This window comes from Sorex fumeus, unplaced genomic scaffold (assembly GCF_029834395.1).
Source record: "Sorex fumeus unplaced genomic scaffold, SorFum_2.1 ptg000041l, whole genome shotgun sequence".
Taxonomy (NCBI): Eukaryota; Metazoa; Chordata; class Mammalia; order Eulipotyphla; family Soricidae; genus Sorex; species Sorex fumeus.
The window spans coordinates 6,015,265-6,027,527 of NW_026606098.1; the positions used below are offsets into that span (position 1 = coordinate 6,015,265).

The following is a 12,263-nucleotide window of genomic DNA, read 5'->3' on the forward strand; positions in this document are numbered from 1 at the left end:
GTGCCTCCCACATGTGCAGACCCCAGAAACTGCCCGCACTCACTGTCCATACCCAGCACCTCACTGGCCCCAGTGCAAGCCGTGCCCCGCTGTCAGCACCAGCCCAGCCCGCCCCTGGGTCTGCCTGCAGGTGCGCATCTGGCCCACGTACCAGGCCATGCTGGACACTGCGCCTGAAATGCCTGAGGGCTGGCTGCTCTATGTGGCTGATCGGGAGGAGCTATATGTGCGTGTGCGGCGTGGCTTCCGGAAGGTTCTGGTGAGCTGCCTGCCGGGCTGGTGGGGGAAGGGGTAGGGGGCTGGGATGTGAGTGCATGTGGGGTGAGGTGCAGGATGCAGGGCTGAGTGTGCATGTGGGGTGTGGTGTAGGATGTAAGGCTGATGTATGTACTCATGCAGGGGTGCGTGTGGAGATGCGGGACACGGGTGCTTGTTGGGTAAGGGACGGGTGCATGTGGGGTGAAGTATAGGATGTGGACCTGTGGAGGTGTGGGGTGCAGGTGTGGGGTGCAGGGGTGCGTGGGGTGAGTGTGGGGTGCTGGGGTGCATGTGGGGTGAATGCATGTGGGGTGAGGTGTAGGATGTGGAGCTGGTGTGAGTGCAGGGGTACGTGTAGGGTGAGGTGCAGGGGTGTATGTGGGATGAGGTATATAGGATGTAGAGCTGGTGTGGGGTGAGGTGTGGAGTGCAGGAATGTGGGGGATAAGGTTGGTTTGAGTGTAGGGTTGGGGTGTGTGGTTGCAGGGGTGGGTGTGTGAGAGCACAGGGGCACAGGCCTAGCCCTGTGCTATTCATCAGCATTCCTGTGGGCCTTGAGAGGTTTAAGGGTATGGCGACACTCAGTTTAAAGTAAACGGATGAAGGTCAAGAGAGGTGCTGGCTGGGGCCATAGCGCAGTGGGGAGGGCGCTTACCTTGTTTGCGGCTGACCTGGGTTCCATCCCTGGGCATCTCATATGGTCCCCGCCTGAAGTGATGATCCCTAAGTGCGGAACCAGGAGTCAGCTCTGTCTGAACAAAAATAAAGGGGGGTGCTAGCTCAGCCCGTGCACTGGGTGAGCGGGTCTTGTGTGGGCGGGCCCAGGGCCTGGAAGGGGCGTGGTTTGTGGTGGTGGAGCTAGGAAGGGGCGGGTTTTAGTGTGGGCGGGGTTTTGGAAGGAGCGTGGTTGGGGTGGGGCTAAAGGGGCGAGTTTTAGCATTGGGCGGGGCTTCAGGAGGGGGCGTGGTTTGGTCAGGACTTGGAAGGGGTGGGTTTCAGCATAGGGCGGGGCTCTGGGAAGGGGTGGGGCTTGGGTTGTGGTGCACAGGTCCCTGGGGTGGGACAGCAGCGGAGCCTTTAGGTCTGAGGTGCCTGGGGTGACTCTGGGGTGACTCTAGCTTCTTTTCCAGCTGGAGGCGCGAACGCCACTGCCCCGAGGGACGGTAAGTTTCCTTTCCTGATGCCCCCTCCAGGCCGGGCAGGCTGGGGCCTTACCTTCGCGTTTCCTTGACTCACCTGGTGGTACTTGCCATACTCTGGAGACTCCAAAGACCTGGGGCGTGCCTCGCCATTGGGCCTGCTCCCCGCTGGGGACTGGTGCATGCACGAGGAGGGAAAGAACCTGCGGGGTGTGGTCTCCCTGGACAGGGCTGCCCAGTGTCCACTTGTGCTGGCCTGTGTACCCAACGGCCATGCTGCCCTCCCAGCACCTGGCATGGGGCCGGGGACCTCGGCCTCACCTCGGCTGTTGCTCTGGGGGGGCTCCTGTCCCTGCCCCCGAGTCATTTCCCGGGTTACCGGGGGCTTCCGTGCCTGACTGGGCGTGGGGTGCACCCGCGGGAGCCAAGGTCAGCTGGGTGGGGGGCGTGCTCGCGGTGCCACCTTGTGGGTTCTGCAGGACAACGAGGTGGCCGCGCTGCAGCCCCCGCTGGTGCAGATGCAGGAGGGGAACCCTTACCCGCGGCGTGAGTCCGCGCCCTCCACCGTGCGACCTTGGCGCGCCGACGACATCCTGGCCAGCCCGCCGCGCCCGCAGCCCTACCCCGGTGCCCCGCACCACGGTGCGTACGTGCACCCGCGGCCCGCGCGCCCCACCGGTCCACCTGCCCACGTGCACCTGGACTTCCGGCCCGTGGTGAGTGGGCGCGGGCGGCCCCCCGGGCGGGGCTGCGGGCTGGGGCGCGGAGGTGCGGGGCCTGGCGCTGACCCGTGCATCCCTTAGCTGCACCTGGCGGCGCTCAACAGCCCGCAGTCGGGCGGCCTGCGCGGCATCCGCGGCGCGGACTTCCAGTGCTTCCAGCAGGCGCGCGCCGCGGGGCTGAGCGGCACCTTCCGCGCCTTCCTGTCGTCGCGGCTGCAGGACCTGCACAGCATCGTGCGGCGCGCCGATCGTGACGCCGTGCCCATCGTCAATCTTAAGGTGCGCCCGGGACCGGGGCGCGCGCCTGTGGGGTGGCCCGAGTTGCAGCCCGTGACCCCGCGCGCTCCTCCCCACAGGACGAAATGCTCTTCTCCAGCTGGGAGGCCCTGTTCTCCGGCTCCGAGGCCCAGCTGAAGCCTGGCGCGCGCCTCTTCTCCTTCGACGGCAAAGACGTCCTGCGCCACCCCGCCTGGTAGGTGCCCGCGCGCGCGTGACCGGCCGCCGGCCTGTACTCTCCTGGAATGTTGGGGCTCCCACCGGCCAGGGTTCAAAGCTAGCGTGATCCAGCCGCGGGGATGCATGCCCTGGGGCCTGACAGTGCGGGGGTGGGGGGGCTGATGGGACCCCACTTTGCTATGAGCCCACGTGCTGTGTGCGGGCCGGCTCACTGTGGGGCACAGCATGGCCCGGTCAAGGACACTCAGCGCAGCTTGGTCAGGCACCTTTCCCACCGCGTGACACGGTGTGTCCCGCAGGCCGCATAAGAGCGTGTGGCATGGCTCCGACCCCAGCGGCCGCCGGCTGACCGAGAGCTACTGTGAGACATGGCGGACGGAGGCAGCAGGCACAGTGGGCCAGGCATCCCCGCTACAGGCAGGCAAGCTGCTGGGACAGAAGGCAGTGAGCTGCCACAGCGCCCTGGTCATCCTCTGCATCGAGAACAGTGTCACAAGTGCTGCCTCCCAGTAGGACAGACAGACAAGACAGCCCAAGAGCTCTCAGAGCCAGGTGTGGTGTGGCTGCACCCGCAGGGCAGGGACCTGGCTGGGCCCACCTCCCTGGAGGTCACACTTCACATACCCTCAAGAATAAAAGCCAAAGAGTATTTTTCAAAAAGTTTAAAACACCCTGATGTTAAAAGTTTCTCCCCCATTCCCAAGGCACCCTTCCACCCCCCACAGCGGTGGGCCTGCACTGGCCAGTAGCAGGGAATGGGCCTGTCCAGGCCCACCCCAGGAGAGCGGGTCCCCCTGGACACCCCGCTACCCCCTGGGTGGTAGCCCAGCAATGGCAACAGGCCTGGGGGGTGGCCCAGAGCATGAGTGTGGGGCCCCAACTGTGCTCCATGCCCAGGAAGGACACATTGTGGCGTTGTCCATGTTGAAGGGGATACTTGGAGCTGGTCAGGCAGTGGGCAACCAGCCACTTGCCCCAGCTGTAAGGGAGGAGATCCTTGATCCGGGATGTTTCCACACAGGCTGCAGTGAAAGCCCCACGAGCTCCTCTCAGCACTCCTGTTGTAGCCAGCGTACTAGGTGTGGGGTACACAAGTGTGCCTGCACACACAGGTATGCAGACAGAAGTGGGTATGGGCAGATGGGGCCACAGGTGTACGTGGATACAGGTGCACACAGGTGTGGAGGGGTGGAGATGTGTGGGCAGTGGAGACAGGTGCGCAGGCCTCACTCTTCTGGCACCTGGCCATACTCGGGAGCTTTCTTCCAGGGGCAGCCGGTGTCCCCTGACTCCTGCCCAGCTGCCGCCTCTTGGAAGTATCTGGCCAAGAGGCTCGTGGAGGCCTGATGGAGTGGAGCTGAGGTCTCACAGAGGCATGCGGGGCCTGATGCTTATGGGGTGGGGGGTTCCAGGCCACTCTCTGCCAGTGGAACCGTCTCCCTGCAACCATGTGGGAAGAGCCAGCTCTACGAGGGGTTGGGGACTGTGTCCAGCCCACCTGGACAGCCCCGCTGAGCTTGGGGCCTCTACTGGGGCCTGGTTATGGGTACTGCTCAGCATGCAGCCCTGGACTGTGAGGGTCCCAGAAGGGCTCAGCCCGTGGCTGGGGGGCAGACTTCCTGCCTGACCTCACTCCAGGTAGGATAGGGCATGCTTTGCCCATGGCACTGGGCCATGAGGGCCGAGCAAGGACGGTCGTGGAGCATTGCCCTGCTACGCCCTGGAAACAGCTGTGGAGACCGCGGGGTTTAGCAGAGGTGGGCCGTACCGCAACAAAAGCACCTGGGCACCACCCAGCCTTGGGCCAGGACATGTGCAGGGGAGGTAGGGGGCCTGGGGCTCCTGAGCCCACCAGCCCGGTCGTGTGGATCCAGAACAGGCATCCGTATGGGCAGTGGCTCTCCTCATCAGCGCCAGGCTGGCATCCGCCTGCCCTCAGTGGGGTAAGGGTCATTGTGGCCGCCACGTCACGCTCCTCGTCTGCACGTGGGAATTTAGACTGGGCCGGAGCCATGCCAGTGCTCTGGTCCTCCCGCACTGCGGGCCTGGCTGTGTGTCCAGCCTGGGCTCAGGACAGGAAACAGTGGTACAGCACACGTCAGGAGGCTGGTCAGGCCCTGGGGGGTGGCTGGCTCTGCTCCCACAATCCGTCCTGCTGCTGGACCCCCAGGTGCCTGTGGCGGCCTTCTCAACTGGGCTCTGCATCTCTTGGGCTTGGGGCAGTGGCAGGTGATGTCTCCATGTGCACAGACTCAGGCCCCCCACCAGCGCCGCCAAGAGGTAGGTGGCCGACAGTACCAGGAAGTAGGCGAAGTAGACCTGGAACTGGAAGAGAGGGTGGGGGGGGTGAGTGGGCAGGGACTTCTCCCCTAGACATCTGGGGGCACTGCCCACCCTGAGGGCTTCCAGACGCAGGGCACAGATGGCTGAGGGTTGGGCGCTGGTTCCTGTGGTGCTCCCTGCTGCCCTAGTCAGCTCCACCACCCTCCCCCTGACCCCCACTGCTGTCTCCACGGTCCCTGCTGTTTCTGCTGTCCTCCCTGCATTCCCTGCAGGCCCATGCACTAGGGACACCTCAGTGACTCGGCTCCAGGCGGGGACATGTCCTGGGACTTTCTCTGCTGAAGCTCTAGTACCAGAGAATCAGAGACCCGCTCTCCTAGCTCAGGTGCAGTGACTGGAGGACGGGGTGTCGGTCACGGGGGACCAACACCCATGGAAACCAGCACACGAGATCCACACCTGACACCATATGTGAGATCCACACCAGAGACCACACGCGAGATCCACACCCAGAGACCACATGTAGATCCACACCTCACAGACCACACGCAAGATCCATATCCAGAGACCACACACGAGATCCACACCCAGAGGCCACACTCAAGATCCATACATACAGACCACATGTGAGATCCACACCCAGAGAAACCAACATTCGAGAGCCACACGCACAGACCACATGTGAGACTCCCACTCACCTGCAGATATATGGCCCAGCTCAGTGCTCCCCCTCCCTGCAGACTTGGGGGTTTTCCAGACCAGGGGTCCCACAGGAAGGGGGGTGCAGGCTGACAGAGCTGCTGGTCCTGAACTGGGAGCCTCCAGATGCGGCAAGAACTGAACTAGACTGTGGGCTGAGGGTGACAGACAGGCAGACCCAGGAAGGCCACTGTCCATATCAGCCCTGAGAACTCAGACAAGACCACAGGGACAGGCATGGGTGTAGGTGTGGTCTCTCAAAGCCACAGAAGGGCCTGAGCTCCACAGCAAAGTGATGAGATAGATCAGCAATGACTGTGGTTCTCACTGGAGACCAGAGATGCGGGACGGGGAGTGGAGGGGCGGGGTGCTTCCCATGTCACAGGATCACCGGCCCAGGAGTCTGTCGAGAAATGTCCTCAGAGAAAGGGGCCCTCAGGGGTGAGGGAAACAGGCACGGACTGGCCTGTGGCGCACGTGAAGGTTCTGCATAGACAGCAGCAGGACAGGTGAACATGGAGCCTGAGAGCACGGCCGGGTCCACAGGCAGCCCCTGATGAAAACCCGAAAGGTAAAGAATAGGGAGATGAGCTAATGATGGAGCTGCAGAGCACTGGGAGGGCCCCCAGCCCTGAGCAGATGGCATTAGGGGTCCCCACCAGGGCAGTCGGCATCAGGGACCTGCGTGCCCATCTCAAAACCCTAAATGTACAAGAGCAAAATGAGTTCAAGGCCGTGCAGAAGGAAGGAGCCTGTGTGCCGGCAGGAACGAGGCAGATCAGGCGATAATGAGGGTCACGCAGAACTGCTGCTGTTGCAGCGGGCGGTGAAAAGCAGCTCAGACATGCAGCCCCACGGGGGGCCCGCAGCCCTGCTAAACGGGACCGATAGGGCCGTGGCAGAGGCACCAGACACTTGGGCATGTGCGTGCATGCACGTTCCCCCTGCATATGGGCACCAGGGCAGAAGGGTGGACAGCACCTGTACGCTGAGAAGTGAGGCTTAAAGGCAAACAGCCCCTGCACCTCACCTGAGCCCGTGGCCACCAGAACTAAGACTAAACTTCCGTGAGGGCTGTCCCGTGAGATGCTGGCGCTGTTCTGGACTACATGGGATAGAGCACGTAGGTGCTTGGAGAACGAAGGCAGGCGTGGGGCTGCAGAAAGCGGAGAACCAGGCAGGTCTCATGCAGGCGGCAGGACCCACACCATGAAGGGTCAGCTCCCTGCAAGGCCTTTGCCCTTTGGAACAGAGCAAAGTCCAGTGAGACTGTTTGCTCTGCGCTGCCGGGGGCTGAAGCCAGGGCCTCATTCTGGCGGCAAGGCGCCCCTGCTGCCTGGAGCCCTTCCAGCAGGAAGCCCTCCAGGTCTGCGGGGACAGACCCAGGGCAAGTCGAAGAGACAAGCACAAATAAAGTTGATGGTGGGGCTGGGGAGAGGACTGGGTCCCCACCACCAGGTACAGCCTCGGCTGAACACAGTTTAAATATGAAAACACTCTAGCCTGGGAAGTTGGTGCAGGAGTGAGATGCTGACACGCTGCCAGCCCAGGTTCCACCGACCCACCCACCCACCATCTCCCCCAGACCCTTGGTACAGGGGTGCTTGGGCTCCCAAAAAGGGTCTCAGAGCCCTGCCGAAGTACAAAACAAGGAAATCAAAAAACAAAACAAGGAAACCAACTACCTGGGACTGGAAGGAGGGTCCACCCAAATTTCACAAGAGGCCTGGGGCCTGCAGGGTGGGGACAGCCCAAGGCACAGGTGAGGTGAATCTCCCGATCTCAGCACAGAACAGTGGAAACTGATCGGAGGACAGAACAGTGGGCAAAACTCAGCTGCCTGGGCTTGATCCCTGATACTCCATAGGAATGAGGAGTGATCCCTGAGCACCTCAGGTGTGGGCCCCCAAACATCAGAAACCAACGGAAACCTGTGAGCGCTTCATCATCAAAGCCAGGGCCAGAACAGGGCGAAGGCGCTGGGAAACCCCACTTGGCTAACTCGAGGGACGGTGCTGAACTGGGCCCAAGACTCAGAGATGCACACGCAGCAGAAAGCAGAGAACCAAGCAGGTCTCACGCAGGTGGGAAGCCATACGGAATGACCCTCATGGCCTCAGGAGACAGCACGGCCCTGGGTCCCGCCCATGAGCCTGGGGTGAGTGCGGGAGCCTCTGAGTTTGGCTCCAGACTGTGGAACACGAGGCCATGCAGGGTGGGTGCCCACCCTGAGGTCTGGGGCCCTGGACTGGGCATTCCTGGGAGTTATGCAGCTGCCCGCAGGAAGCCTGAGCACGAGCAGCCTCACCAGTCAGGACGTGGGCACCGGGAGGTCCAGGGCACCGCACACCCCAAGGCTTGGGGGAGGATGGTGGGGTCCCCTGCCTGCAAGCCAGGGTGGTCTCTCACACTCTGAAAACAGTCCTGGTGCGGCCTTCGGGGGATGGGTGGGGGAGGGGCTTGGCATGTGTGGACATCTTGAGCCCTGACCCTCTAACCCAGACTGACCCCAGGAGCCCCAGGGCAGGGAATTGGGCCAAGCGGGCTTCTGTGGTCAGGGTCTGTGCTGGCCGGGCCCCCACCTGTTTCTTCACGGGGAGCCCCAGGCTGCTCTTGTCAGACACAATCAGGGTGATGACAGTCTTGAGGATGGTGGCCAGGAAGGTGTTGATACCGAAGACCAGGGCACAGAGCTCCTTGGAGAGGGAGGACGCAATCTGAAACCTGGGGGACAGCAGGGTCAGACTGTGCAGGAATGGAGGCCTGGGGCCCTGAAGACAGAATGGGGGACAGACGGGCCTCCGGCTCACCGCACACACCCTGGGGACCCTGGGACCAGGATGGACACCAGAAGAAAGGCTCTGGAACCTGAGTCTGTCCTGGCTCAGAGTGATGAATGCAGTGTGAGTAGGGAGCTGGAGATCGCACAGTGCCAACTTGAACTTGACCCCAAGCATCTGGATGGGTACTGAGCTGGGCAGAGGAGTGGACAGGCAGGGCACTGAATAGCCTGTCCACCGTGCATAGGGCAGCACCCAGGTGAGTGCTCCAGACATCCTCCTCACTGAGCTGGCCCCTTCTGCAAGACTGTGCCTCAGTCACCCTGTTCCCAGAACCAGGAGTGAGTCCAGAGCACAGAGCCGGGAGTGACCCATGAGCACAGAGCAGGGAGTGAGCCTGGAGCACAGAGCCAGGAGTGACTCATGAGCACAGAGCAGGGAGTGAGCCCAGAGCACAGAGCCAGGAATGACCCATGATAGCAAAGAGCAGTGAGTGAGCCCCGAGCACAGAGCTGAGAGTGACCCATGAGCACAGAGCTGGGAGTGACCTATGATCACAGAGTAGGGAGTGAGCCCTGAGCACAGAGCCAGGAATGACTCATGAGCACAGAGCTGGGAGTGAGCCCTGAGCACAGCTGGGAGTGAGCCCTGATCACAGATCAGGGAGTGAGCCCCGAGCACAAAGCTGGGAGTGAGCCCCAAGCACAGAGCTGGGAGTGATCCCAGAGCTGGAGTCAGCCCCAAGCACAGAGCCGGGAGTGAGCCCTGAGCCCTGCTGGGTGTGGCCCCAGACACAGAGGAAAATAAATACTAAAAATACACCCAGAAACAGAACAAGACATAGGACATATGTGTTAGGCCAAGGCTGTAGAGGCCCAGGACTGAGGCCCAGTGACCCACATGCTGCCTGAGGCTGAGTCACGACACAGGAGGGCAGTGTCTGTCCGTCTGTCCCACTGGACGCCAAAGGTCGCCCGGGCTGGCTGAGCACCACACCTGGCCTTGCAAAGGGGACCTGTATCTCTGCGCTCACAGTCAGGGCCGGGAGGGCGCCTGGCTACAGGCAGGACAGCAGCCCTGAGGACATCAGGCAGGAGCTTGGCTAAGCTCAGGGTCCCTGCTGTGGCCGGAACTACAGGTGTCAAAGGGGCCACGCCCCCCACAGGACGCTCCAGATGGGGACTCTTGTGGACTCACGTGGCAATGGGCACGAGGAACTGGTAGGCGCCGCGGAAGAGGACGAAGGCCGTGTAGCAAGGCCAGATGGTCGAGTTGTACATGAGGAAGACCAGCCCGGCTTGCGCGGCCGTCACACACGCGATGACCAGCTTCCCCCACAGCGCCCAGCGCAGCTTCAGGAAGCCCGCGGCAAAGGATGTGATGGCACCTGCAGGGGCAGGACAGGCCGGGGCTGCAGAGGTGGGGAGGGCAGTGGGGGGGGGGAGCAGTGCAGGGCAGGGGTGCAGCTGCGCTGTGTGGGGAGGTGGAATGGGCGGCTCACCCAGCAGGGTGGAGGCTGCATCGGCCCCGCCGTTGTAGTTGACATTGGCGTCCACCTCGTTCCAGAGGATGTGCACGTAGTAGACGACCAGGTAGTAGCCAGCTGAGCTGAACACCCACCAGAAGGACCAGAGCCGCAGCTGCGGCCGCCGCGCGCTGACCGCCAGCTCCCGCATCATGCATACCAGCGTCCAGTCCCGCCAGGCCGCCCGCCGCCCTCCTGGCCGCCCCTGCCCTGGTTTCATGCGGCACAGCTCGGCAGGTGTGGCCCCCTCGGCTGGGGCCGCCCTGCGGTGGAAGAAGAGACTGCGCTTGGGCCGCCTGAGGAAGAGGGAGAGGACCAGGCTGAAGAGCAGGAGGCCCAGTGAGAGCTGGTTGAGCGTGGAGAAGGGCAGCTTGGCGGCCGTGACCAGCACCTGGCCCAGCATGGAGCTGGTGAACACACCCAGCAGCACGGCGGCCCGCGAGTAGCCGGCCATGCGCTGGTAGCGGGCGGGTGGCACCAGCGAGAAGATGTAGGAGGAGTAGGCGATGCGCGAGGCCATGGTGAGGCCGTAGAAGAACTCCATGAGCTGCATGTGCAGCACCGAGTGGCCGAACAGCAGCAGCAGCCACACGCACACGAAGCTCAGCGCCTGCAGCACCAGCACCGGCGTGTAGCGCACCAGGTCCGTCACCAGGAACACGGGCACCAGCACCACCAGGTATGAGTAGGACAGCACTGGCGTGATCTCATTGGTGACCTGCGGAAGGCGCCGTGAGCTCAGGGGACCCAGCCTGTGAGGCCACCCCTGGTTGGCTTCACAGACGAGCCCTGGCCCTGTCTGTGACTGGGCGGTGCTGCCAGCCCATGTGGACACGGAGAGGTTGTGCAGAGCTGGACACCGCAGCCCTGACCTGATCCCCAGGACCTTCCACTGAACCCCCAGGTCTCTGGACCCTGAGTGTGAGCACTGAGTCCCAGGGTACTTGGGACATTCCAGAGTAGGTCACGGGCCTGGTGGGGAAGCTGAATGACCGGCATTTGGTCACCAAGAGCCACGGGGGCCCAGCCACAGGGGTCCAGATCCTGTTTATGGAAAATTCCGGAAACATCAAAGCAGTTTTCAGGCTACTTGGCAAACAGCCCTGCATGCAGCAGGTGCGGAGCCTGTCAGGGCCTGGGTCAGCTGGCCCCTCTGTCTCCAGCCAGGCCTGGCTGGCTCCCCCTCCCCTTCCAGCCTGGACAGTCCCTCTGCCCCCCTCCCCCCCAGGCCTGGCTATGGCTGGCCCTTCTGTCCACACTACTAGCCCACAGGCCTGGCTGGCCCCTCTGTCCCCCACCTCAGGCCTGGCTGGCCTCTGCATTTCTGCTGCCCCTCCACTCCGCTCCAGCCCCAGCTTGGCTGATGCCACACTTGGCAGGTGCTAGGTGCTGGCACCCAAGTCCCCAGGCGGCAGGAAGGAGGAGATACTCTGGCCACGTGCCATGCTATCAGATGGGCAGGTGTCCAGGGGCTGTGTGGTGTGGGGGAGCCAGCCAGCAGGAGCCGAGGGATGCCCGGCAGGCAGGTCTCCCAACATGTTGCCAGGACTGAACAGGAGCACAGGCTTGTCTGTGGGAAGAAGCCGCTGGCCGGCTGCAGGGAAGGGGCCCAGGTTCCCGGAGCCAGGAGCCAGCCTCAAAGTACCTCCCTGCGACAGCCAGGCCCGGCCCCCAGACATGTATGCATGCACACATGCACATGCAGGCACACAGACTCCCAGGCTCTGAGACGTGCACTCTGCACCATATACACTCAGCATGTGGGCACACCCACCCGGGCATTGCAAACCAGCGTGCACATGCAGAGGAAGAACACCACACATTCTGCACATGTGCACACACATGCACACATGCACGCACACGTACACATACACAGGCATTGCACACCCATGTGCACATGCATAGCAAGAGCATCACACATTCTGCAGGTGCACACACGCAGGCACACACAGCACACATGCAGGAAACAGACACAGCCTCGGGCTTGGGTCTTGCTTGCAGGTGCCTCCCAGGGGTCCAACCCAGGACACTGCCTCGGGGATCCAGCCCGGGGTCAGCAGAGCCTCGTCCCAACTCCCCCGCGCCACTTGCCTGTCTCTTGGTGAAGTTCTTGTTTGGGGACAGCAGGTAGGGCGTGATGAAGCTCTCTCCGGGCCGCAGCTGTGCCATGAAGCCGTACAGGCACAAGTAGCCCACCAGGCAGCGCCACGCCCACTGGTCCCCGGCCGGCCCGGGCTCTGTGGGCACCTGCTTCTGCTCCTCGGACGTCGACATGTTGGTCGGGCTGCCTGGGGGCAGGGAGGACGGGTGGGGCTCGGCGCCTGGAAGGAAGAGCCACATCAGAGATGCCCACGTCACAGTGCCCGGAGAACGTGACCCTGTAGGCCATGGGGGTCCCTGC

General features: G+C 62.9%; 2 protein-coding genes across 3 annotated transcripts in view; one reads left to right on the forward strand and one right to left on the reverse strand.

Moving 5' to 3' along the window:
* The window catches only part of COL18A1 (collagen type XVIII alpha 1 chain), a 41,199-nt gene extending 37,952 nt beyond the window's left edge, over positions 1-3,247 (forward strand). For both annotated transcript variants that reach the window (XM_056119577.1, XM_056119576.1), the window contains 6 exons: positions 131-259; positions 1,389-1,421; positions 1,877-2,113; positions 2,201-2,398; positions 2,476-2,591; positions 2,875-3,247. In XM_056119577.1, the coding sequence (XP_055975552.1) occupies positions 131-259; positions 1,389-1,421; positions 1,877-2,113; positions 2,201-2,398; positions 2,476-2,591; positions 2,875-3,088 (927 nt within the window). In that variant the 3' untranslated portion in view covers positions 3,089-3,247. The remainder of the gene's footprint in view (positions 1-130; positions 260-1,388; positions 1,422-1,876; positions 2,114-2,200; positions 2,399-2,475; positions 2,592-2,874) is intronic.
* On the reverse strand, positions 3,242-10,580 carry SLC19A1 (solute carrier family 19 member 1). Its single transcript, XM_056119582.1, has 4 exons — positions 9,839-10,580; positions 9,535-9,724; positions 8,140-8,281; positions 3,242-4,900 (listed from the first exon to the last, which is right to left on the reverse strand). Exons 1-4 carry the CDS (start codon positions 10,413-10,415, stop codon positions 4,526-4,528), a joined length of 1,284 nt encoding a protein of 427 aa, XP_055975557.1. The 5' UTR covers positions 10,416-10,580; the 3' UTR covers positions 3,242-4,525.
* Between the last annotated feature and the right edge of the window lie 1,683 nt (positions 10,581-12,263).